The sequence below is a fragment of the Zootoca vivipara genome, chromosome 4 (genome assembly GCF_965207765.1).
Source record: "Zootoca vivipara chromosome 4, rZooViv2.hap1.1, whole genome shotgun sequence".
NCBI lineage: Eukaryota > Metazoa > Chordata > Lepidosauria > Squamata > Lacertidae > Zootoca > Zootoca vivipara.
Window position 1 is genome coordinate 101,264,033 of NC_142587.1, and position 22,969 is coordinate 101,287,001.

Consider the following 22,969-nt stretch of genomic DNA (forward strand, 5'->3'; position numbering starts at 1 on the left):
GCCAAAGGCCCATCTAGTCCAACGTCTTGTTCTTACACTGACAAGGCAGATACCTCTCGCAGGAACCCGCGAGCAGGATTCGAACGCAACACTCCTGTGGTTTCCAGCAACTGGTATTCAGAAGCATTTCTCCCTCTGACCGTGGAGACAGAGGACAGCCAGCATGGCTTGTAGCTATCGATAGGCCCTCTCCTCCATGAATCACTGCCTCCTGAGGGGAGGGACTTCCACAGTTTAACTGTGCGCTTTGCACATTAGTATTTAACTTCTTGCCTTGCTGTGCTACATGTACAGAAACTGGCCCAGGCTGTGAGTGAGCCAGGAACGGAGGAGGCTGCAGCACCGTCCTTTGGGCATCCTCCTCCTGGCATCGTGTGATTCTTGAGGCCTGTGACAGGAGCCAGGAAGTGAAAGTGCCTCATTGGCCTGGCAGCGGGCGGAAGGGAAGCTGGAGCAGGAGGATCAATCTCTCTCTGCCGACGACCCACCCCACGGGAGGGTCACCTCAGGTGCACTGTCAGTCTGTGTGTGCGCTAGGATAAGCACAGGCCTTGGCTGGAGATCTGTGGGAAGGTGCCAGATCCGCCAAGAGGCGCTGAGGTCACTGTCTCCCGGCACGCTTTGGAAAGCGCAGGGCAGATGCAGAAAATCTCACGTTGAAGGGCAGGAAGTCGAAGTGGGGAGCCCACGAGCAGGCTGAGCCCCCCTGCTCTGTGCCTGCTTGCTCCGAAATTCCTTCTGTGTGGCGCTCGGTCTCCAAGGGCACCCCAGTGTTTGTTTACTGCCGGAGTTTGTGTGTGGCCCTGTCGCCATAGCGCTGGAGCCTTGGTTTCTCCCGGCAAGCGCAGCTCCGTGGTGCAAAAGGCAGGGGGGCGGGAGGAGGGGGGCGGAGGCAGCAAGCGCAACGCCAGCCACAGAGGAGGCTAGCGGAAAAGGGGGGCCGCGGCTGCCTCCTCATCACACCTGTCCCTTAGAGGGCCTTTGAGGCATTACAGAAGGACATAAGAAGAGCCTGCAGGATCCGGCCAGTTGCCCACCTAGCCCAGCTTCCGGTTCTCACTGTGGCCAGGCAGGTGTCCCAGTGGGAAACCCGCAAGCAGCCCTCTCCCCTCTGGGATGCAGAAGCATGGCTGCCTCCCACCGTGGATCGCCAGAGCAGAGCCATCAAGAGCCTCTATTTGGGAATCCCCGCTCTAATCCAGCACGGGGTGGGGGGTAATCAGAACTCCTAAGAGTTTTACCTTCAAAGTATCAGCACTGATGGTGCCTGCAAATGTAGGAAACCTTCTGTCGAGAATACCTGGTGAGCGCTGCTGCTTCACAGGGGGGCTGTGTGTGGAGGAAGCCGCCACAGGAGGATTCCTCAGCAGCAGCAGCAGCCTCGCAGAGATCAGTCTTGCCCTCCTTTGGAAGGTGAGCAAATGCAAGCATTTTAGGAAAGGAGAATTATTTGCTGTTCCCCAGCACTTAGAAGCAGCACAGTTGCTTCTAGGAGCGTTTGGCTTGCCCCGGCCACCCAGAGAACTGAGGAGAGCATGGACTTGAATCCACGTTTCCTGTGTTCAAACCTGCTGCCGCACCCCTAGAGTGCACACCAGGTGGGTGCAAGGCTGTCGAAAGGACTTATTCATGCAGGGCAGAGAGAAACTATGGTACTTGCTTGCACAAGAGGCAGTGATGGCCACCAACCTAGATGGATTTAAAAGAGGAGTAGGCTCTTCTGGCAGCAGTGGCTATGATCTGCCTCCACAGTCAAGAGACTGCAATGCTCCTGAATACCGGTTGCTGGAAACCACAGGAGGGGAGAGAGCTCTTGTGTTCGAATCCTGATTGTAGGTCTCCCTTTGGGGCATCTGATTTTCCACTGTGAGAACAGGATGCTGGGCTAGATGAGCCATTGGCCTGATCCAGCAGCAGGCTCTCCTTAGGAGAGGTTATTACAATCTATCGGCAGTAGTTGTACATGAGCTGGATTCACTGATAATAAAAACATTTGAGAGGTCTAGAAAGCAAAACTCCATCTTCCGAGGCACCGTGATAAAGACTTGAGCCTTTTTCTGGTTACTTTGCCTGTAGCATAAGATGCTGATGACGTCTCTCTCTCTGCAAAACGCTTGCAAAATCTTGGCATTGTGAAGCACTGAGCTGGACACGTCCTCCTGGCACCGCGCACAGGAATGTCAGAGCTGAAACCCTGATGCGCCCAGCTTTTCCCAGGGTCACCGTCCTGCAATTTTGACAATGTCTCTATAAGAATGTGAAGGGGCAGCTATCAGCCCACTGCATCTCCTGAACACCTCTTGAATTCAATTTTGAAGCAGGATGGCTTTTTCAGAGTTCTCAGTAGAGGGTGGGGGGTGGTTTCTCCCAGACCTGTTCTTGTGCGGCTGCATTTCTCAAGGAGGACATTTCCATTATGCCTTTGCGAAATTGGATACAGTCCCCAGGGACTGGATTGCAATACCTTCTGAGGAAAGTGCAGAAGAGAAGGAGGAGGAATTGTTCCTTCTGTGAATGCTCCTTGCTCTCCCCTGGACGGAAAGCTTCCTTATGGGTACGCAGGGATACTCCTTAGGGTTTGAGGGATGCTGAGAAGGACAAACAGGGCATCAAGGCAAGGCAGAAGCAAGCCAAGGCCGCTCACTTGCCCCACTGCAGGCTCACTTTCAATAGCTGTGATGGCATTTTTCTCCTGCTGCAGAACTACTGCAGTTCTGGGCACCCCAGTTGAAGAAGGATATTGACAAGCTGAAGGATTTGTGTAGAGCAGGGCGACCAAGGTGATCCAGGGTCTGACAACCAAGCCTTAGGAGGAATGGTTAGAGTAGCTAGGTATGTTTAGCCTGGAGAAGGGGAGACTGAGAGGAGATAAGATAGTCATCTTCAAATGTCTAAAGCCCTGCCCCGTGGAAGTTGTAGCAAGCTTGTTTTCTCCCACTCTGGAGGAGAAGACCCATGGCTTCAAGTTACATGAAAGGGACTTTCTGACAGCAAGAGCTGTTCAACCATGGAGTGGACTCCTTCCAAAGGTGGGGGACTCTCTTTCCTCGGAGGCTTTAAAGCAGAGTTTGGGTAACCATCTATCAGGGATTCTTTAGCTCAGATTCCTGCCTCATAGGGGGTTGGACTAGATGACCCTCGGGTCCCTTCCAGCCCAACAGTTCTATGATTCTATGCACTAGTTCTCATTTTTAGGCAGGCCATGGTGTCTGGATTCTTGCACTCCTGCCAGCAAGCAACATCCATCCCCACAATTAGCAGTGCCAGAATAAATAGATAGTAGGTGCCAGAGACACCACCAAGATGCAAAGCAGACATCACCACCGTGTCCAGAAAGAAGCATTCAGTGCAGAGCAGTTAAAGGTTTTTTGGTGCAATCAAGATGGCTCTGTGAAGGCCAGGAGGCTCCAGGGACCTCATCTATGAGAAAATTGACCCAGTACAAATAGAAGTGCTCCATTTCCCTTCAAGGACTCAGCCCTATGCCTTCTTGTTTTCACTGGACTCGGAGGGAACTCTCTTGAACAATTCTTGGGTGATTACAGAGAATGAAATAAGATGGGGGGAAGAGGGAGGGAGGGAGGGGGAGAGCAGGGAGGTGGCACACAGTCCATTTGGGACCCAGGGCAGAGTCTGTGGGGCTCTACCATTTTGCCACCCATTCATCTGCCCGGTCCAGATCATTGTGTGGCACAAGCAGGAGAGGAATGGGGCATTGCGCCAGAGATCTGATGGCTCAGACAGGCCTCCCAAGCCAATTACTCCAGGAAGCAACACCGAAGGGTCAGAACCAGAAACCCAGAAGAACATTGTGGGCCCTGAAGTTGTTCTGTGCCGAGTTCTTAGTGGCCCAGCCCTGCCCAGAGCCATCCGAATAAGGACTGGCCTCCTTAAGAGCATGTTGGTTGAAAGGTCCCTCGGATCTCACATAAAAACACCATTCTGAGAGTAAACAAACAGCGCTGGTCAGCAAGCCAGCCAAGAGTGTTTCCATTCAGCATGTGAGCAGACAGCGGGCTGCTTCCTTCCGTAACCAGCCTCAAAGTATAAATCTCTTACGGACCATTACAGCAGATAAACCCATTCCTGTTCTTCTGCTGTTACACCCCATACGGTACCTGTACAGTACAGTCCCCGTGGTCCCCATCTCCAAAGCAGCCACCAGCCATTAGGAAGGAAGCCTCCTTTGCCACCAGCAGCGATTCCGCTTGAAATGCAAAGAGCAGTTTTGGGGGAAGTGGTTTTTGTCAGGACTGTGGCAGGGAAAGAGTTAAACTCCCCTTTCCCCACCCAACAGGGTCCTGTGGCTGCATAGGCTTCCCATTGACTGCTATTTGCCTCACAAAAAACACACTTTTAAAGTTTGCAAATGGTAAAAGGAGGGATGGCAGAGATTTACAGCAAGGGGAAGCAATGAGTTTTCCAGGTGCTCTTCAAGTTCAGCTTGCTTGGAGTACGTGAGCCTGGCTTTCTGTAACGGAGTGGACAGATTCCAGACAGATAAAAAGAAGTACTTTTTAGCACAGCTCATAGCTGTCACTCGCAGGAGGCAGTGGTGGCTACCAACCTAGATGGCTTTAAAAGGAGATTAGGCAAATGAATGGATGACTATTGATGGCTACTAGCTATGGCAGCTGTCTCTACAGTCAGGCAACCATGCTTCTGAACACCAGTTGCTGGAAACCACAGGAGGGGAGAGTGTTGCTCTTGTGCTTGAATCCTGCTTGTGGGTTTCCCAGAAGAGGCATCTGGTTGGGCACTGTGAGAACAGGATGCTGGACTAGATGAACCATTGGCCTGATCCAGTAGGCTCTTCTTAGGGTCTTACGAGTCTCTCTTGAAGCCTCTCCAAGTCTCAGAAGCTCCCTTCCGAGGTGCAGGCTATCATAGCGAAAGCTGGCCATTTTTAGGGATGCTTTGTAATGTGCTTGCTGCCGAGTGAAGTCAACACAAGGTCTTGAGGACTGCAGCTCCAGTTGTCCCATCCAACCCAGATAAAGTGGGAGGCTTTCTCATACACGGTAAGGAAACAAAACCCTAGGGTCCTTTTTGTAAAGGGTGGATATTTCCTTGTTTGCACTGCCTTCCTGAAACTTTGGCTCCCTGCCACTCTAATCCTCAAATCTAGCCATGGTTTGATTGCTCTGAGCTCTTTGAAGAGTCCTTGTGTTCTCAGGGTGAGCTCCTCTTTCTCTCTCTTTCTCTGGAGCAGAGGAGTTACATAACTGCCTCCTAGGAATCTTACCATTTTAGGTGAAAGTGAGGAGTGCCTTCCAATTACCCGTTTCTGCGATAGGAATTTCCAATTTACTCTGCTGGCTGCTTGGAGGCCAAAGGAGACCCCAGGACTTGACCCTTCAGCCTTGTCTCACACCAGGCTCCACCCAGTGTGATTAAGGCCCACCATGCTAGACTTGGTGTGACTGACAGTAGCCATTATCAGGTGGCCATGCAACAAGGGTCCATTTGCACAGGGTGTAGCTTAATCAGGAAAGGTTGTGCGAACCCTGGATCAGGGCTTCTAATCAGTGGTGGGCTGGATGAGGGCCAAATTCTGAATCCTGGCAGGTTGGTGGCATTGTGGCTGAGCAGTTCCTGAGTGCATTATAGGCCAGTTTCCTGCTTTGGATGGGGTCTCACTCCCCTGAAGGAGCAGGTTTGTAGCTCGGAGGTGCCCCTGGATGCATCTCTATTGCTAGAGGCTAAGGAGTGCTGGGACCAGGATGGCTTGACCACTGTGGTTCCTTCATTGGTAACCTTGATGATTGCAATGCGCTCCGTGTGGGGCTGCCTTTGAGGGAGAATGCAGCAGCTCAACTGCTCACTGAGGCAAGATAGAAGCATACAATTGGAGAGTTGGAAGGGACCCGGAGAGTCATCGATTCCAACCCTCTGCAAAGCAGGAATGTGCAGCTGTCCCATATGGTGATCAAACCTGCAACCTTTGCATTATCAGCACCAAGCTCTAACCAGGAATATTGCCGTCATATTGCTCCACTGTTTACAGAACTGCACTGGCCACCAGATAGCTACTAGACTAAGTTTAAGGTGCTGGTACTGGTGGACAAAGGCCTATGCAGCTTGGAGCTGGTGTCCCTGAAAGATTGGGCCACCCCTTCTATACCCAGCTGATCACTGTACTCTTCAGGACAGGGCATCCCACACACACCGTCTTCTCAGGAGATCTGTCCCATAGGAAGTCTGAATTGGGCCTTCAATGCCCTTCGGAACTCCCTGCCGCTAGACATCAGGCAGGCACCTTCTCCAATGAAGACTTTCCATTCAACGAGCCTCCTAAGTGGAGTTATTTTATCCCATTTTGTTTCTGCACTAGATTTGAAACTGTTTCGACATGCAGTTGTTGTTTTAGATGCGTTTTAATTTGTGCTGTGGAATCGCTTCAGGACGCCTCGTAGGAAGTGATTCATAAATAAAGTAAATAATGCATTGGTGACGGAGCTCATGCTTCAGGCAGGGATGTGTATATTTAGTGCTTTCGCAGGAATGCTCTGTAAGCGCATGATCTAAGAATAGCTGGGGAAGAATAGGACTTTCTGAGGCTTGGCTGCTGCTGGGCCAGTGGGGAGTCCAAGAAGGCAGGATGATATGTTGGGCTGGAGCTATGGGAGGGGCAGCCTTGGGGAAGAGTTGATGGCCAGCCAGTGTCCACACTGAGAAGTCCATCCAGGGGATGAGAGTGTGGGAACTGGAACAAGGATGCTGACAGGCTGGTGGGCAGACGCAAGGCAACATACCATGGCAGGGGCAACCACTGCAAAGTCAGGAAGAATCCCCAGGAATAGTACGTATATTGCTGTTGAAGGATGGGAAAAGGAGTGGTCCCTCCAAGAGGAGCCTCAAGAGAGAGGATGTCTGCATCCCTGTTACTAGTAAATAATAATTGTGCATGCACACTATTTATCTGCAGCTTTTCTGTACTGCTCAATCACACACACACACAATCTGAGTGGTTCACAAATAAAACTAAAAATGTGAAATAAAAATGTTTATTTAACTGAGTTTCGGGTGGGGAGATTGCAGAGATTGCAAATTGTATTATAAACTAATTCACACACAACACGTAAAGGCAGTTTGAAACACAACACATAAATATTGCAGAGTGCAACAAGGCAAGCAAATAAAAATCCAAAGAAACAAAACAGGGCCAGTGAAACTGTTTGTAATCTAGAAGGCCTGGTCCGATCTTTACCTGGCGCCGAAAAGCTTGCTATGTTGGTGTGAAGTGTGCCTCTCTGGGGGGGACACTTCAGAATCAGGGCACAGACTAACATCACTGTTCTTCTGAAACTAAGGGTGATGCTGTCCTCTACTTGACCGACTTGTGCTGGCGAAGACCCAGGGCCCACTTTTAAGCCAAATCCCCATCCACCAGTTAGTGTCCAGTGTGCTAGGATTTTGCCTTAGGCAAAGAATTATGTGTGGTTCCGAAGTTTGTGTGGAAAGTTGGCTACTATGGGCTCTTTCTGTCCCTTGGAGCTTTCCTTGCCTGACATAAGCACAGCCACAGGTGTATATCAAATCCAAAAGAGCAAAGGGGAGGAGAGGAGAGGAGAGGGGCTTGTTTCCTTGGCTAAATAGGCCATTGTGTGACTTCTGTTTCCCCAGTGACCCGTCATAACCACTTCAAGGACTTCATGCTGGTGGTGTCCATTGTGATTGGGGTGGGCGGCTGCTGGTTTGCTTACATCCAGAACCGCTACTCGAAAGAGCACATGAAGAAGATGATGAAGGACCTGGAAGGTCTCCACAGAGCTGAGCAGAGTCTGCACGATCTCCAGGAAAGGTGGGTCTTGGAGGCTGCAGGGTGCCACGGGTGGTGCCAGCTTCTGCCCTGGCTCTCTCCCTTCTTCGCTAGTACCTGGCACGCTGATGACTTTTGCTCATACTTTGGTATGAGACCCGCTTGTGCTTCTGGTTTGACACTTACGTACCACAAAGCGCTGGATGAAGCCCCCTTGCAAAGCAAGCATGATGGGGCCTGTCCTGACCTTGCTCCTGCCCACTATGTGCCAGTATCACAATTCCCAACCCTTTCGGGGTTGAAACAAGCCATGTTCACCTAGTGCTTTGTGTGGACCAGAATGCTACTGGATTTAAACACCCAGAGGTTCATGCAGGTTAGCTGTTACCTGTCAGATCTTGAAACCTCCCAAGGATGGAGACAGCAGAACCTCAGTGGAGAGTCCAGATTTCTAGGCAGCTTATTCCAACTGGTCTTGCAGCAAGGGGGTTTATTCCAGCACTTAATTTAAACCAGGGGTTCCCAAACATTTTGGGGGCTCTGCTCCCCTGGTTCTATAAACTCATTCCCAGTGCTCCTTACCCTGTGAAAACCATCATTCAAAAGGAAAATAATAACACAATAAAACGGTAACAGTGAACTGTATACCTGAAGGAGCGACTCCACCCCCATCGTCCAGCCCAGACACTGAGGTCCAGCGCCGAGGGCCTTCTGGCGGTTCCCTCGCTGTGAGAAGTGAGGTTACAGGGAACCAGGCAGAGGGCCTTCTCGGTAGTGGCACCTGCCCTGTGGAATGCCCTCCCCAGCAGATGTCAAGGCAATAAGCAACTATTTTACTTTTAAAAGACAGCTGAAGGTGGCCCTGTTTCGGGAAGTTTTTAATGTTTGATGCTGTATTGTTTTTAATATTCAGTTGGAAGCCGCCCAGAGTGGCTGGGGAAACCCAGCTAGATGGGCAGGGTATAAATAATAAATTGTTGTAAATAATAAATTGTTGTGGTTGTTACAGTGGTACCTCTGGTTAAGAACTTAATTCGTTCTGGAGGTCCGTTCTTAACCTGAAACCATTCTTAACCTGAGGTACCACTTTAGCTAATGGGGCCTCCTGCTGCCGCCGCGCCGCCACAACACGATTTCTGTTCTTATCCTGAAGCAAAGTTCTTAACCCGAGGTACTGTTTCTGGGTTGGCAGAGTTTGTAACCTGAAGCATTTGTAACCCGAGGTACCACTGTATTGCACATTTATTCAAAATCCAGTTTAAACTATTTCATTACTTCAACAAAACTGAGGAACTTGATCCAGTGATACCAGCTTCTCAAAGTCTGATAGTTGTTTATGCCTCCATCACACACCCCTGCCACCCCCTTACCTCTTAGCACCTTCCAAGGGAATCCCTCCCCACCCCCAGGGATGGTTCAGCTCATTTCAGAACCACTGATTTAACCCTTACTTCCCTGTACTGTATTCTGAATTTGTTTCTTCTTGGTCTGCCTTTGGTGGATCGATGGGGCTAAACAATGGGGATAATCTCTGTGACCGGAATAATCCCTGCAGATTAACTGAGCAAGATATCATCTATTTTCTTACAAGGTAATTGTGAGCAGTTGTTGGCATGTGGCATCCACACGGCTCTGTTAGTCTGTCCTATTTGCAGCAAGCAGAGAGCAGCGAGGCTTTTTAGCCTGTGACCCATGACTGCAGTTGGTGAGGCCTGAGATAGAGGGTGATTTGCCCCAAATATGCAGGATTTGAACCCAGAACCTGCCACAGGCAGGCCCCATGTTGGTCCTGGGGCACCTTCCTTCCTCTTGCTCCCTGCCAGCACAAACTGGGGTTCCTGTTTCGTTTCAAGGGACACCAGAGAGAGGCTTCTAAAAGGGGCATGGAATCAGCCTCTTCCTGCCTCCTCACATCCTCCAGTTATCCGGCCTGATTCCGGCCAATTGAGAAGAGGCTGAGCATGAGTCACTTAGATAATGGAAGCCACCCAGGACCCAATGTGGCTTGGAAGGCACCCCCCCCCCAACTCTGCCTTTGCAGGAGGAGCCTCTGCTGCTGCGGCAAGGCTCGGCTCATCACAGTCTGTTGTTTTGTCTCTGCAGCTCTGTGCATGCATGCAGATCCCCGAGAACCTCCCTTGTCCCCACCACCCTTTAAAAAAATGTCTGAACATGTGCAGGCAAGCAATGCTCAGGGTGTGGAGGCTTTTTCCTCCCTCCCTCTCGTGTTCCTTGGCCTTTAGCACTCTGTGTTCCCCCTCTGGCCATTGCTCCCTCCCAGCCACCAACCAGGCAGCAAAAGCTCAGTTACAGGATTCAGAACCCAGCCGGCTCATTTAGCATGTTTTGGCAACACAAAGCAATTACATCGCTCCACATAGTTGCTCTCTCCGGCACAGGCCTGCCGATAAGCAGTTCGGGGGAGGCAAGGCCCTCCTGGGTCTGGACCCTGGAAGAGTTGCTTCCCGAACAGAAAATAATCTTGCAGTCGCCCCCAGAAGGAGTGGAGGGGCCTGTCCTGGGCTAAGGGGCCATGAAGACAGTTCTGTGCAAGGCCGGGGGTTTCTGAGGTCCTTTCAAATGATTTTTTTAAATCCATAAACAGGGTTATACACACCCAGTTCCCAATAAAGTACTCCCGCATCTGAAGGTTTTAGTGAACTGAAGTAATGGGAAAGTAGACAGAAAAGTTTTCCTCCCTCTCTAACAAACGCGGACGTCCAGTGAACCTGAACATTGGAAGATTCTGAGCAGATAAAAAGAAGGACTTTTCCATGCAGCACATGGTTAAATTGCGGAACTCCCTGCCACAGGAGGCAGTGATGGCCACCAACCTAGATGACTTTAAGAGAGGACAGGACAAATTTGTGGAGAGGGCTAGCAGCAGCTATTAGCAACGATAGAGGCTGCGGTCTGCCTCCATGTAAGAGGCAGCAATGCTTCTGAATACCACCAATCGTTGGCAACTGCAGGAGGGGAGAGGCTTCTTGGGCTCAGGTCTTGTTCGCGTGGGAATGTTGTAGATACTGTACTAGGAGAGGATATATTGATTTAATAGTATCTTTCCTCACTCAGCAGCAGTGCGACATTCCCCAATAGATAGCAGGAAGCTAGTTGGTGGTGAATCTCTTTACTTAAGCAATCCAGTCTGGCTTGTCTAGATTGGGTTTGTTCCTGGTAAATCTCCTTTGTTCCATCTTAAAAAGAATAAAGACACAACAGCCTTCTCTTAAAATAATGATAATAAGTTTACTCACATTCAGTTTACAGCTGGATCCCTGAAGGCAGGCTTTAGCTTAGAGTTACAGAAGAGGGTTTGAGTTCATCCCATATGGGAATGAGCCCCTGTCCTGGTGGCTGAGGGCCAGCAGACAGCAAAATACACCAGTATCAAGAGAGCATGGCATCAAGAGGAAGAAGAGGGAGATGGCTCCGTGACCAGCCCCTTTTGTGGGGTCTCCCAGGGTCATGCCCACCTACCTGATCACACGCAGGGGGAGGAAGCTCCAGACCAGGTGTGATAGGAAGTCCGAAAGTCCTCCTGGCTGTGGAGTAACACCCCCCTGCATGTCCACTCTGGGCAAACAGGAAGTGTTGTACTTGACTGCTTATGTTACACCCCACAGTTTGTGGATTTCCCTTTGGGGCATCTGGTTGGCCGCTGTGAGAAGAAGAGGCTGGACTAGATGGGCCATTGGCCTGATCCAGCAGGCTCTTCTTAGGTTCTTATGTAACAATCTGTATGGACGTGACAATCAACTGCAGGTGGAGTGCAGAGAGCATCTTGCAGGTGTTGCGCTCCTCCTTCCAGACAGGTGTGGGGTTGTCCCGACTTGGCCCTGGGAACTGGCCTGAGAGCCTCCTTTGCTGGCTCACCAGGGCAGGTGAAGCACCAGCAGTTGGGTGCAGCCTGCTCTGGTCCTGACATGAGGAGAAGAGAAGCACAAGCTGGCTTCCCCGGAGCCTGGAAAGGCAGCCAGTTCTGAGGAACAAACCGCTTTGCAGCGTCTCTGGTGCCATTTGCCACTTTGGCAGATGTCTCTCTCCAGCGTGACAGACACACAGAACGTTTCAGCTGAGCACCGGCCTTGCTGGCCCCAACACACATGTGCTTAAGGACAGGGGTGTAATGTGTCCAAGATCCCATGTGCAAATATATTAGCCAGTTCTCTGGGCTGGGCCTCCTCGTCAGCCCCAGACATAAGAACATCGTAAGAGCCTTCTGGATCAGGCCAATGGCCTATCTCATCCTGCATCCTGTTCTCACAGTGGCCAACCAAATGCCCATCATGGGAAACCCGCAAGCAGGATCTGAGCACCAGAGTAACTCTCTGCTACTGAGGTTTCCTGGCATTCAGGAACTACGGAGGCAGAGCAGCAGAGCCATTGTGGCTACTAGCCATCAATAGCCCCCTCCTCCTCCTCCTCCATGAATTTGTCCAATCCTCTTTTGAAGCCATCTGGGTCAGCGGCCATCACTATGTCCGGTGGGAGCGAACTCCACAGTTCAGCTCTGCGCTGCTGCGCGAAGAAGGGCTTTTCTTTTATCTGGTTTCACTTCAGCTCACAAGCTCCTTTCTGTCGGGAGACAGAAATTCCTCATTAAGCCACAGCTCCAAACAGGCCCCTGGAATGCCATGGAGCGGCAGGACCCTGCCGAGAGCACGGGGTTATCTCTGAAACTGGGAACGTCACAAATATTCCTTGTTAATTGGGGAGGGAAACGTTTTTTCTTCAAGGCAGAAATGTGAGCCGAAAACAAGTTTTGCCTTGCAGGGGAGCCGGCGAAGAGGGTGGCTGAGACTGCTTATGTGGGGCGATGGCTTTGAAATTGCCCTGCCTGTGTTCCAGTGGTCCCCAAATTGGGTGGTACCACCCCTTGAGGGGGGAATTACCTAGGGAGGTGGCAAGTGGGAGAACTGGAGGTATAAATATCAGTCTTTGAAAAGCTGCTACCCCCAGATAAAGCTAATCGAACAAATAGTTTTAATTGGATTTTGAATAAGTGTGCAATTAATCGTTACTGTTATTTATTGAGTTATCACCTTCCTTAGTGGGTTGTGCAAACTGCTGTTCTGATTGATGCTTTTCGTAGGGTAGAGGAGGGGGCACTGGGAGGAAACCAAGAGACCAGTCGCCCCCAAAAAGTTTGGGAACCACTGCTGTGTTCCGAGGGGCTGCCTTGTGTTTTTGGTGGGCATCGCAAGTTGCGCGGCTGCTTCAGTGACACAGCAGTGCCCTGTTCTGCTCTTCCCAGGCAATGTGTTTATTTGAGAAACTCGCCTGCCAGAGTGCACATTTTTTGCATTCCCCGCAGCGTCCCATGCTGCCGTTGCATAGCGAGGCCTGTGCCGGATGCTTCTGGAAAGGCCTGAAGGCAGCTGCTGCGACGACATCCCTCGCCCTGGCACCTCATCAAAGGGACCCCCAAGGGGTCATCTAGCCCAGCCCTCTGCAGTGCTCAAGGATACCTGACAGACGGCCATCCAGCCTCTGCTTAAAAACCTCCGAGGAGAGTCCACCACCTTCTGAGGGAGTCTGCTCCACTGCCGAACAGCTCCTGGTCTCAGAAAGTTCTTCCTCGTATTTCTTTGGAATCTCCTTTCTTGCAATTTGGATCCCTTGGTTCGTGTCCTTCCCCATGGAGCAGCAGAAAACAAGCTTGCTCCATCTTCCTGAGACAGCCCTGCAGAGATTTGAAGATTGCCTTTGCCTTTGGAGAAAAGAGCCACACGGCAGAGCAGTGCCCAGGAGCCAAGGCTTGGCCTTGGGAGGACATTCCACTGCTCTCCCTCCTCGGAGTCTGCGGATCTCAGCCCTCCTGGGGACTGGCTTCCTCCTCGGAATTCTTGCCTTGTGTTGTGTTGCGCTCCGGGGAGGCTCCTGACACTTCCTTCCATGCCAGCATCCACCCAACCTTGCTGAGTTTGATGCTCTTAGAAAGCCTGCTTTCCTGTCTCTTATCAGCATGAACCAGAGGAAACCTGGATTCTCCGGCATCTCCTTCCCACTCCTCTTGGGACATTCCACCTGCCGCTGAATTTCAGAGACCCTTACTGTCTGGTTTTGCAGTTCTGTCTTACGAACATGAGAAGAGCCTGCTGGATCAGGCCATTGGTCCATCAAGTCCAGCATCCTGTTCTCACGGAGGCCAAGTGGATGCCTCTTTTGGGGAACCTGCAAGCAGGATTCGAACACCAGGTCCCTCCGCCCTTCTGTGGTTTCCAGCAACTGGGATTCAGAAGCATTGCTGCTTCTGACTGTGGAGGCAGAGCAGAACCGTCATGGCTAGTAGCCTTTGATAGCCCTCTCCTTCTCCATGAATTTGTCTAATCCTCTTTTAAAGCCTTCCCAGTTGGTAGCCGTTACTGCCTCCAGTGGCAGTGAGTTCCATAGTTTAACTATGTTCTGTATGAAGAAGAACTTTCTTTTATCCTTCCCGAACCTTTCATCTCCCACTTTGGAGCATTCCATCTGTCAGTGAGCAGTGGAAAACAAGCTTCAATGTGAACCCTTCAGGTATTTGAAGGTGGCAATCATCTTACCTCTCAGTCTTCGCTTCTCCTGGCTAAACATCCCCAACTCCCTCAACCATTCCTCATAAGGCTTCATTTCCAAACCCTCGATCATTTCGTTTGCCCTCCTCTGCACGCCTTCCAGCTTGTCAATATCCTCCTTAAAGTGGGGTGCCCAGAGCTGAACACAGCACTCCAGGTAGAGAGTGCTGACCAATGCATGCTTGGGGGCCGAAACCCCCCCCCCCCAAAAAATTCAGGGCAGCGTAGGGCAGCCTTTCCCTTGCTCTGTGCTTTATGCATTGATTTTGTCACCGGGTGTTGAATCTCCCAGGAGAATAGCCTTTTATGCCTGCTTGTCTTTCTCCTCCCTTGATTCTCAAAACAAATTGCTGAACCAAAGCCGACTAAACATACCCTAAAAGTAAAACATAGCCTGAAAAAGAAACGCATTGGCAGGGTGACAGAAATGCTGAATGTACAGAGGAGGGAGCCAGTAGTGTCCCAGAACAGACCCCCTCAGCAGGTGACAAGGAGGCTCTCTCTCTCTCTCTCTCTCTCTCTCTCTCTCTCTCTCTCTCTCTCTCTCTCTCTCTCAGGACGTCCTGGCCCAGGAGGCCCATTGTTTTCTGCTAAGCAAACACCTGGCAGGCAGACGCAATACCTGCCTTTGCATTTCAGAGAACAGTCCGTGGGCAGGGCCTGGGGAGACTCTGCACCTTCACCAGATGCATCCTGCCACATTATCACAGCAGAAGTGACCATGAATTTGTCTCGTCCTCTTCCAAAGCCATCCAAGTGGGTGGCCATCACTGCCTCCCGTGGCAGGGAGTTCCATAGTTTAACTCTGCTGTGCGTGAAGGACTCTCTTTTGCCAGTCCTGAATCTTGCAACATAGGAAGTGTGTGTACATATACGCATGCAAATTAATGTATCATAGTTTGTGTCCCTTGATATCTAAATGCACCTCATGGCAGCCTAGGAGGGAAGCCCTGCGGGCAGCAACTTTGATCTCTCCAACAGGAACATGTTTTCATAACAGTTAGACCAGGCATTCCTAACCTGCGGCCCTCCAGATGTTTTGGGCTACAACTCCCATGATCCCTAGCTAACAGGACCAGTGGTCAGGGATGGTGGGAACTGTAGTCAAAACATCTGGAGGGCCCAAGTTTGGGGATACCTGAGTTAGACTGATTGTTGTCCCCTGGAATTTGAAAAGCTGACTGCACTTGGTTCATTGGTCCTGGTGAGGAATTACAGCGAAGGGCATGTGAAATGCTCACATCAATTGCTCTTGCGCTAGATGGCTGCATAGATAAGGGCAGACTGAAGGTTTACACTTTTAAGGTTTGAACGCATGTCTGCAAGGAGTGGAACGCGTAGAAGCCTGCAGATTTCAGTGTCGAGGGAGCAGGCATTGGTGAACTTCGTAGAATTGGGGGCAGATGAAGTTTTTAAGATCTTGGGATGTAAAGTCCTGAGGGCTGTGGCTTACTTTTGCAATATCCCATGGGGTAATCGTGGGCCGTCTTTAGATCTGAATCTTAGAAAAACGTTCTCTTTCCGAGGCAATGCACGTGCTTTTGTTGGAGGAAGGCTGGGAGGGGGAGCAGTTTGTGGTCTGGGTCCTAAGAGCCAGGACAAAGATTTCCACTGCCCCTCGCAGCCTCCTGGGATGCTGTGTAGTGACGTAAACTCGTTTCACACATACCCCAGGATGGCTCAAAGCCCACAACTCTCCTTGGAGCAGGCTGATGCAATTGTCTCCATTTCCTCTCTTGGCAAAGGTCCTTGTTTTGGACAGTGCAAGGACTCCATTAAAGCATCGGATCAGATTGAAGTCCAGCTTCTCAGAGGAAATGGGAACTAGCCACTAAATAGGTGTTGTAGGTGCCCTGCAAAAAGCAGTTCTGGGTGGGTGCCCACCACCCTAGGCCAAGCCCCTCCCACTTGCCATATAGACGCAGTTGTCTCGTTTGCAGCATCATTGCAGGGTGGGGGGTGAGACTGAGATACACATGTCCTGCATTTTGCAGCCTTGGAAACAACAAACGGCGCTGGCCAAAAGCAGCTCTGTGTGCCTGGGAGAGGTTCCTTTCCCTTCTCTTCAGCCCCAAGGTGTGTCCAGGTACTAGCTGAGAACCCCCTGCCTAAACCAATGCCTGCCAGGCATCGGTTCCACTCTGGGTGGGGTCAGAGGGAGGTGTGCTGGGTGGCTCCCCCAGAGTTAGGAAGTCCCTTGCCTTGCAAAACGCACCACCATCAGTCGTGGCTGGGGGCCAAGGTTTGGTGAAGAACCGTAAGAAGAGCCTGCTGGATGAGGCCCATCTAGTGTGGCATCTTGTTCTCACAGTGGCCAATCAGATGCCCCAATGGGAAACCAGCAAGCAGGATTCAAGCACAAGAGCAACTCTCCTATGGTTTCCAGAAGAGGGGTTGATAGTTGGTTGGCTGGCAGAGGGGTGCTGCAGGTGGAATTTTAATCGACTTTCAAGCTTGCATTTCCTTTCTGCCTTCCTTTTCTTAATCTTCTTGGAGCTTTGGGAGGCTAGACACCAAAACAAAATGAATAGGGGCTGTAGAATTCCTTGCTCCTGTTTCTGGGTGACCTGGCCCTTAGTCTTGCTCTCTGCTGTCAGCTTCCCTGTGCCTTCTCCCCCCAACACCCCTCTCTGTGCTCTTTCTATCCAGCTCCCCTCTGAGCATCTGAAACAGCTTCCTCCTCCTCCTCCTCCTCCTCCTCCTCCTCCTCCTCCTCCTCCTCCTCCTCCTCCTCCTCCTCGGCATTTCTCTGAGCTTCAGGACCTGCTTCCTTGTGCTCCATTCTTGCCAGCCTACCTGCGCTCCTCCTGCAGGAGGTGACTGCATCTCTCCAAACATCCAGCCCTAGCACGCAGTGGGCATCCAGTCTCATGGCCCATTTCTGCTCTCTCTCTCTCTCTCTCTGTGTGTGTGTGTGTGTGTGTGTGTGGTTCAGGCTCCAGAAGGCCCAGGAAGAGCACCGCACGGTGGAGGTGGAGAAGGTCTCCTTGGAGAAGCGGCTGCAGGACGAGATCAGCATCGCCAAGCAGGAGGCCCACCGGCTCCGGGAGCTGCGGGAAGGGACGGAGAATGAGCTCAGCCGGCAGAAGTATGCAGAGCAGGAGCTGGAGCAGGTACGCCCTGGCCGGGAGCAGCCCCCATGCCGGGTAGGTGGACAGCTCCTTCTGGGGGGGCTTGAACTCCCTTGGGGCTCTGGAGGTTTCTGCCTGACCTGCTGCCATTTGGAACTGAGCTCCCCCCCGAAGCCAGCCTTTTAAAAAAGGTGGCAGCGATATGCCAGATTCTCTCCTCCCATCAATCCCAATTTTAAAACGACACACATGATTCCTGTCTCCATATAATTGGGCTAAAAAACCAGAAGGCCTCGTCAAACCTCAAGGCAGTCGTATCTTTGGCCTGTTTTCCACGACCGCTTGGCCTTGGGCAGCAAGACTGGCACAAACAACCTCTCTAGCCCAATCTCTGCGGCTCAGGAGGGTTAGAAGTGGCATGATGCAGGTTTTGAGGTCCAAGTTGGGTTCTGCCTGGTGGGAGGAAAGCTTGTGGGATTCGGGTGAACGTCAGGCCTCCTGTTATCCTCCCCATTCATGGGTTCATTGGAGAAGGTGCAGAAGAGAGAAGCCAAAATGACCCAGGGGATAAAGCAACTTCCTAAGGTTGCAGTGTTTGGAGATTCTTAGTTTAGAGGTGACATAATCCAAGTTTGTAAAATGATGCAAAGCAGGGAGAGAGTAGATGCAGAAGTAGACGCAGAAGAGTTTCCCCTCTCAACACTGGAATTCGTGGACATCTGAGGAAGCTGAGTGTTGGAAGATTCAGGATGGATCAGAGAAAGTCCTTTGCAGTGTATGTAGTTTTGCTGTGGAACTCCCTCCCACAGCAGACAGTGACGACCACCAACTTGGATGGCTTTAAAAAATGGATTGGACAAAGTCACGGAGCAGGAGAGGGTCACGGGTGACTATTAGCCAGGATGCTCTGCCTCCACAGCTAGAGAGAGCAAGGCTTATCAGGTGCGCCTGGGAGGAGCCCTGGGGCACCTTCCTAAAGGCCCGTTACTGCAGCAGGAGAGCCCAATGGAGCCTGTTGCAGCCTCAGCAGGGCCCCCCCCACCCCCAGGCATGCCAGGGCTCCTCCCAGCGGTCTGGTGGGATCTGCAACAGGGCCTCCTGCTGCTGTGGCAGGCTCTGGTGGAGCCCGCTGTTGCAGAGGGAGAGCCCACCCGGCTGCAGAGTATTGAGGGGGCCCAGACCCCTCGCTGAAAATTTTGTGGGTGCCTGGACACCCAGGGCTCTGCAGAGATGGTACCCCGATGTTTCTGAATGCCAGTTGCTGAAAGCCACAGGGCGGGAGAGGGCTCTTGTGCTCAGATCCTGCTTCCTGGCTTCCCACAGGCATCTGAGAGCACACAAAGGGGCATGAACTGCAGCGTCCCGATTCCAGGCCCCCTTGATAGGGTGGGAAGGGAAGCTGTTCACCAGGATGCTCTGCACCAGTTTGGCAGTAGGCAGAGGAAACCTGCACCCAGAGAGACTGGAGTGGGTGGGGGGTTGTCGGACCGAGCTGGTGTGTCTAGTTGTTGACTGTGGCTGATTCCCACCCCCACCCCACCCCCTGAGGAAATCTCGTGCGCCTGGGGCCCCCTTGGCTGCCTGCCGAAGTACTAGAGCGGCTGCTGTTGTTCCCTGCTCCCTGCAGGTGCGCATGGCGCTCAAGAACGCGGAGAAGGAGCTGGAGTCGCACAGCAGCTGGGCCGTCCCCGAGTCCCTGCAGAAGTGGCTGCAGCTGACCCACGAGGTGGAGGTGCAGTACTACAACATCAAGAAGCAGAGCGCCGAGAAGCAGCTGCTCCTGGCCAAGGAAGGGGTGAGTGAGGGTCAGGGAAGAAGCAGCATGGCTAAGGAGGCCCAATTGAGAGGGAGGACTTCTTTACGCAGCGCATGGCTAAACTATGGGGTTCTGGTTGCCTCACCTCAAAGAGGGTACAGTGGTACCTCTACTTACGAATAACTCTACTTACGAATGTTTCTACTTACGAACGGAGCTCCGTCCGCCATCTTGGATGTGGTTTAGATAGGATTTTTTTCTACTTACAAATTTTTAGATAGGGTTGCTTCGACTTACAATTTTTTTTCTCCCAATGCATTCCTATGGGATTCAACTTACAATTTTTTTAGACTTACGAATTTGCGTTCGGAACGCATTAAATTCGTAAGTAGAGGTACCACTGTATGTAGAATTGGAGGAGGTTCAGGAAAGGGCACCCAGAATGATCCATGGGGTGGAGCAACTCTCCCACGAGGAAAGGTTGCCACGTCCGGAGCTTTTTGTTTAGAGAAAAGTCAAGTAAGAGGCAACATGATAGGAACTTGTAAAATTGTGTACCGCATGGAGAAAGTGGATAGAGGAAAGTTTCTCTCTCTCATAACACTAGAACTTGAGGACATGCAATGATGCTGTATGTCGGACGATTCAGGACAGAGAAAACAAAGTACTTCTTCACACAGCACAGAATTAAACCATGGGACTCCCTGGCACAGGATGGTCACCAGTCTTTTGTGGCTTTAAAGGAGGATTAGACAAATTCATGGAGGGCTTTTGAGGGCTACAAGCCCTGGTGCCTAGGCTCTGCTTCCACAGTTGGAGGCAGCGATGCTTCTGAATGCCAGTTTCTGGAAACCACTGGTGGGGAGAGGGCTCTTGTGTTCGAATCCTGCTTACAGGCTTCACTTTAAGCCACCTGGTTGGCCACCATGAGAACAGGAGGCTGGACTAGACGGGCCATTGACGTGACCCAGCAGCCAAGCTCTTACACTTTAATGAGGCCCATGGAAGTGGGAGACAGAATCCGCAGACCGCTCAGCACCCCGAGACAGAAGGGTGTGGGTTGGGTCTTTCTTTCCTAGCCTTGTCCTCTGGGTCCCTTAGGGGCTGGCAGCGGAGACTCAGGAGCAGAAAAGTTTGAATAGATGTCACCTTTCCAGTCACATTCCTCTGCTTACACCCTTTTTCAGGCCGAAAAGATAAAGAAGAAGCGCAACACTCTCTTTGGGACATTCCACGTTGCCCACAGCTCGTCCCTGGACGACGTGGATCATAAAATCCTGACTGCCAAGTGAGTTTGCTGTGTGGGGAGCTTCTGTCCGCTCTGCCCCCTCCGCAAGGCCCACATCCTAGGAAGCTGCTGTGCAGGTCGGGAGGCCAGAAGCTGGGAGCCTTCAGCAGTGCGGGAGGCAGGCGACCCTTTCTGTTCTGCGGAAGCAAGAGCGCTTCACCAAGGAGGAAGGGCCTAGCCGCCCATCCGCTCGGGGGTGGGAGCGGGCATCCAGAGGGACTTGGGCAATGCCACTCTGCAGGCTAAAGATGTTCTGTGATGTGGGCGCATCGTCCTCTGCTTCTCTGCTTGTTGTCTGGAGATGCTGCCAGAGATGGAATCTGGGGCCTGTTGCATGCCAAACAGACACTTGGCCACTCAGCTCTGCTCCTTCTGTGGCTGGGGTTCATGGAACTGTAGAGTTGGGAGGCACCCCAGAGGCCATCCAGACCAACCCCTGCAAGGCACTTGAGGGCCTTTGTCTCTCCGCTCCCTCCAGCCCTGCTTGTTTCCTTTCCTTTCTTTCCCCCCCGTAATATTTGTTTATTTGTTTTCACAAGTACACATTTATAACATAATTGTTTAAGAACCATTCTCTGAATCTCCAGAATTCCCTCCCTCCCCTACATGGGTCCTTGTACCAATATTTACAACTGCATGTCAGTCCATTCTCCATAGTTTTTGTACAGTATTCCAAAATTGTCCATAATTTTCGTTAAATTACAAGTGGGTCTTATAGCTCAGCTAAAGTTTTGTTTCCAATGGTCTCCTAGGTAAATTCTCCTGCCCACCTAGCAGTTTGAAAGCACATCTAAGTACAAGTAGATAAATAGGTACCGCTCTGGTGGGAAGGTAAACGGCGTTTCCGTGTGCTGCTCTGGTTTGCCAGAAGCAGCTTAGTCATGCTGGCCACATGACCCAGAAGCTGTCTGCGGACAAACGCCGGCTCCCTCGGCCTATAGAGCGAGATGAGCGCCGCAACCCCAGAGTTGTCCACGACTGGACCTAACGGTCAGGGGTCCCTTTACCTTTACCTAGGTAAATTATAATTTCCCCCCATTCTTTTTTAAAGTCCTTGTCTTCTTGATTCCTGAGTCTCCCAGTTAGTTTTGCCCTTTCGGCGTAGTCTAGCAGCTTGGCTTGGGTAATAGCACCCATGCAGCTGTTGTCGCATACATGAAAAGTCTTTTCTGATCTACGGTATTGGGATCTCAGCACCTATAATTCCTAATAGAAACGCTTCTGATTTTTTTAAAAAAGTTATTTTAAACATTTTTTTCAACTCATTATACACCATTTCCCAAAATGATTCTGTTATCTTACGTAGCCACCACAAGTGGTAAAAGGTACCTTCCTTTTCTTTACACTTCCAGCAGGTATTTGAACTTGTTTTATACATTTTAGATAACTTAAAGGTAAAGGGACCCCTGACCATTAGGTCCCATTGTGGATGACTCTTGGGTTGCAGCGCTCATCTCGCTTTACTGGCTGAGGGAGCCGGCGTTTGTCCGCAGACCTGCATCTAAGATAACTTAAACATTCCACCTAAACATTAGGAAGAACTTCCTGACAGTAAGAGCTGTTCGGCAGTGGAATTTGCTGCCAAGGAGTGTAGTGGAGTCTCCTCCTTCTTTGGAGGTCTTTAAGCGGAGGCTTGACAGGCATATGTCAAGAATGCTTTGATGGTGTTAGGACTGGATGGCCCTTGTGGTCTCTTCCAACTCTATGATTCTATGATAACTTAGTAGGGGTCAAATGCCACCAGTGCATGATTTTCATAGACCCTCGTTCCTTTCTCCACCCCACAGGCAAGCCCTGAGCGAGGTGACGGCGGCCCTGCGGGAGCGGCTCCACCGCTGGCAGCAGATAGAGATGCTCTGCGGCTTTCAGATTGTGGTCAACCCGGGCATCCACACCCTGGTGTCCGTCCTCAACATCGACCCCACGTGGATGGGAAGCTGCACACGGCCAAACACCTCCCACTTCATCATGACCGACGACGTGGACGACCTGGATGAGGAAATCGTATCCCCTATGTCCATGCAGTGTAGGTATCCCTGGGGGGCGGGGGGGCAAGCGAGGGGCTTCACAGCAATGGAAATCAGGGGCAGGCATCCCTCTGCTGGCGGTGTCCTGAGCAGGGAGCCCTCACCTGTTAGAGGACTAGGCTAGCAGTGATTCTCAAGCTTGGGTCTCCAGTTGGACTTGGATCTCCATTATCGGGCTACAAGCCCAACATCCTTTGCTAGCAGGACCTCTGGGCTCACAGATGATGGGAGTTGCAGTCCAACAGCAGCTGGAGACCCAGCTTTGAGAAACGCCAGGTAGGGGGTGGTTCGCTTTCACACAGTCCTCCTGGTACAGAGATCCCCAAAGCTTTTCCTCTGTTGTTGTTATTATTTATTGAATCTGTATACCGTCCTATACCCGGAGGTCTCAGGGAGGTTCACAGAACAAAATCAAAATATAAAACCACAAAATATATAATCGAAAGGAAAACAGCAACCCAATAGCCCCCTCCCCCTCTTTCTGTTCCATCAACTTGTCCCCAGTGCC

General features: G+C 51.3%; 1 protein-coding gene across 9 annotated transcripts in view; it reads left to right on the plus strand.

Moving 5' to 3' along the window:
• Positions 1 to 22,969, plus strand: part of STIM1 (stromal interaction molecule 1) — a 108,543-nt gene that overhangs the window by 78,620 nt on the left and 6,954 nt on the right. For 5 of the 9 annotated variants that reach the window (XM_088668911.1, XM_088668908.1, XM_088668909.1 and 2 more), the window contains 5 exons: positions 7,627 to 7,804; positions 17,255 to 17,465; positions 19,018 to 19,185; positions 20,334 to 20,434; positions 22,222 to 22,460. In XM_088668911.1, the coding sequence (XP_088525037.1) occupies positions 7,627 to 7,804; positions 17,255 to 17,465; positions 19,018 to 19,185; positions 20,334 to 20,434; positions 22,222 to 22,460 (897 nt within the window). The remainder of the gene's footprint in view (positions 1 to 7,626; positions 7,805 to 17,254; positions 17,466 to 19,017; positions 19,186 to 20,333; positions 20,435 to 22,221; positions 22,461 to 22,969) is intronic. The other 4 variants (XM_088668913.1, XM_060274125.2, XM_088668912.1 and 1 more) reach the window with 1 other exon arrangement.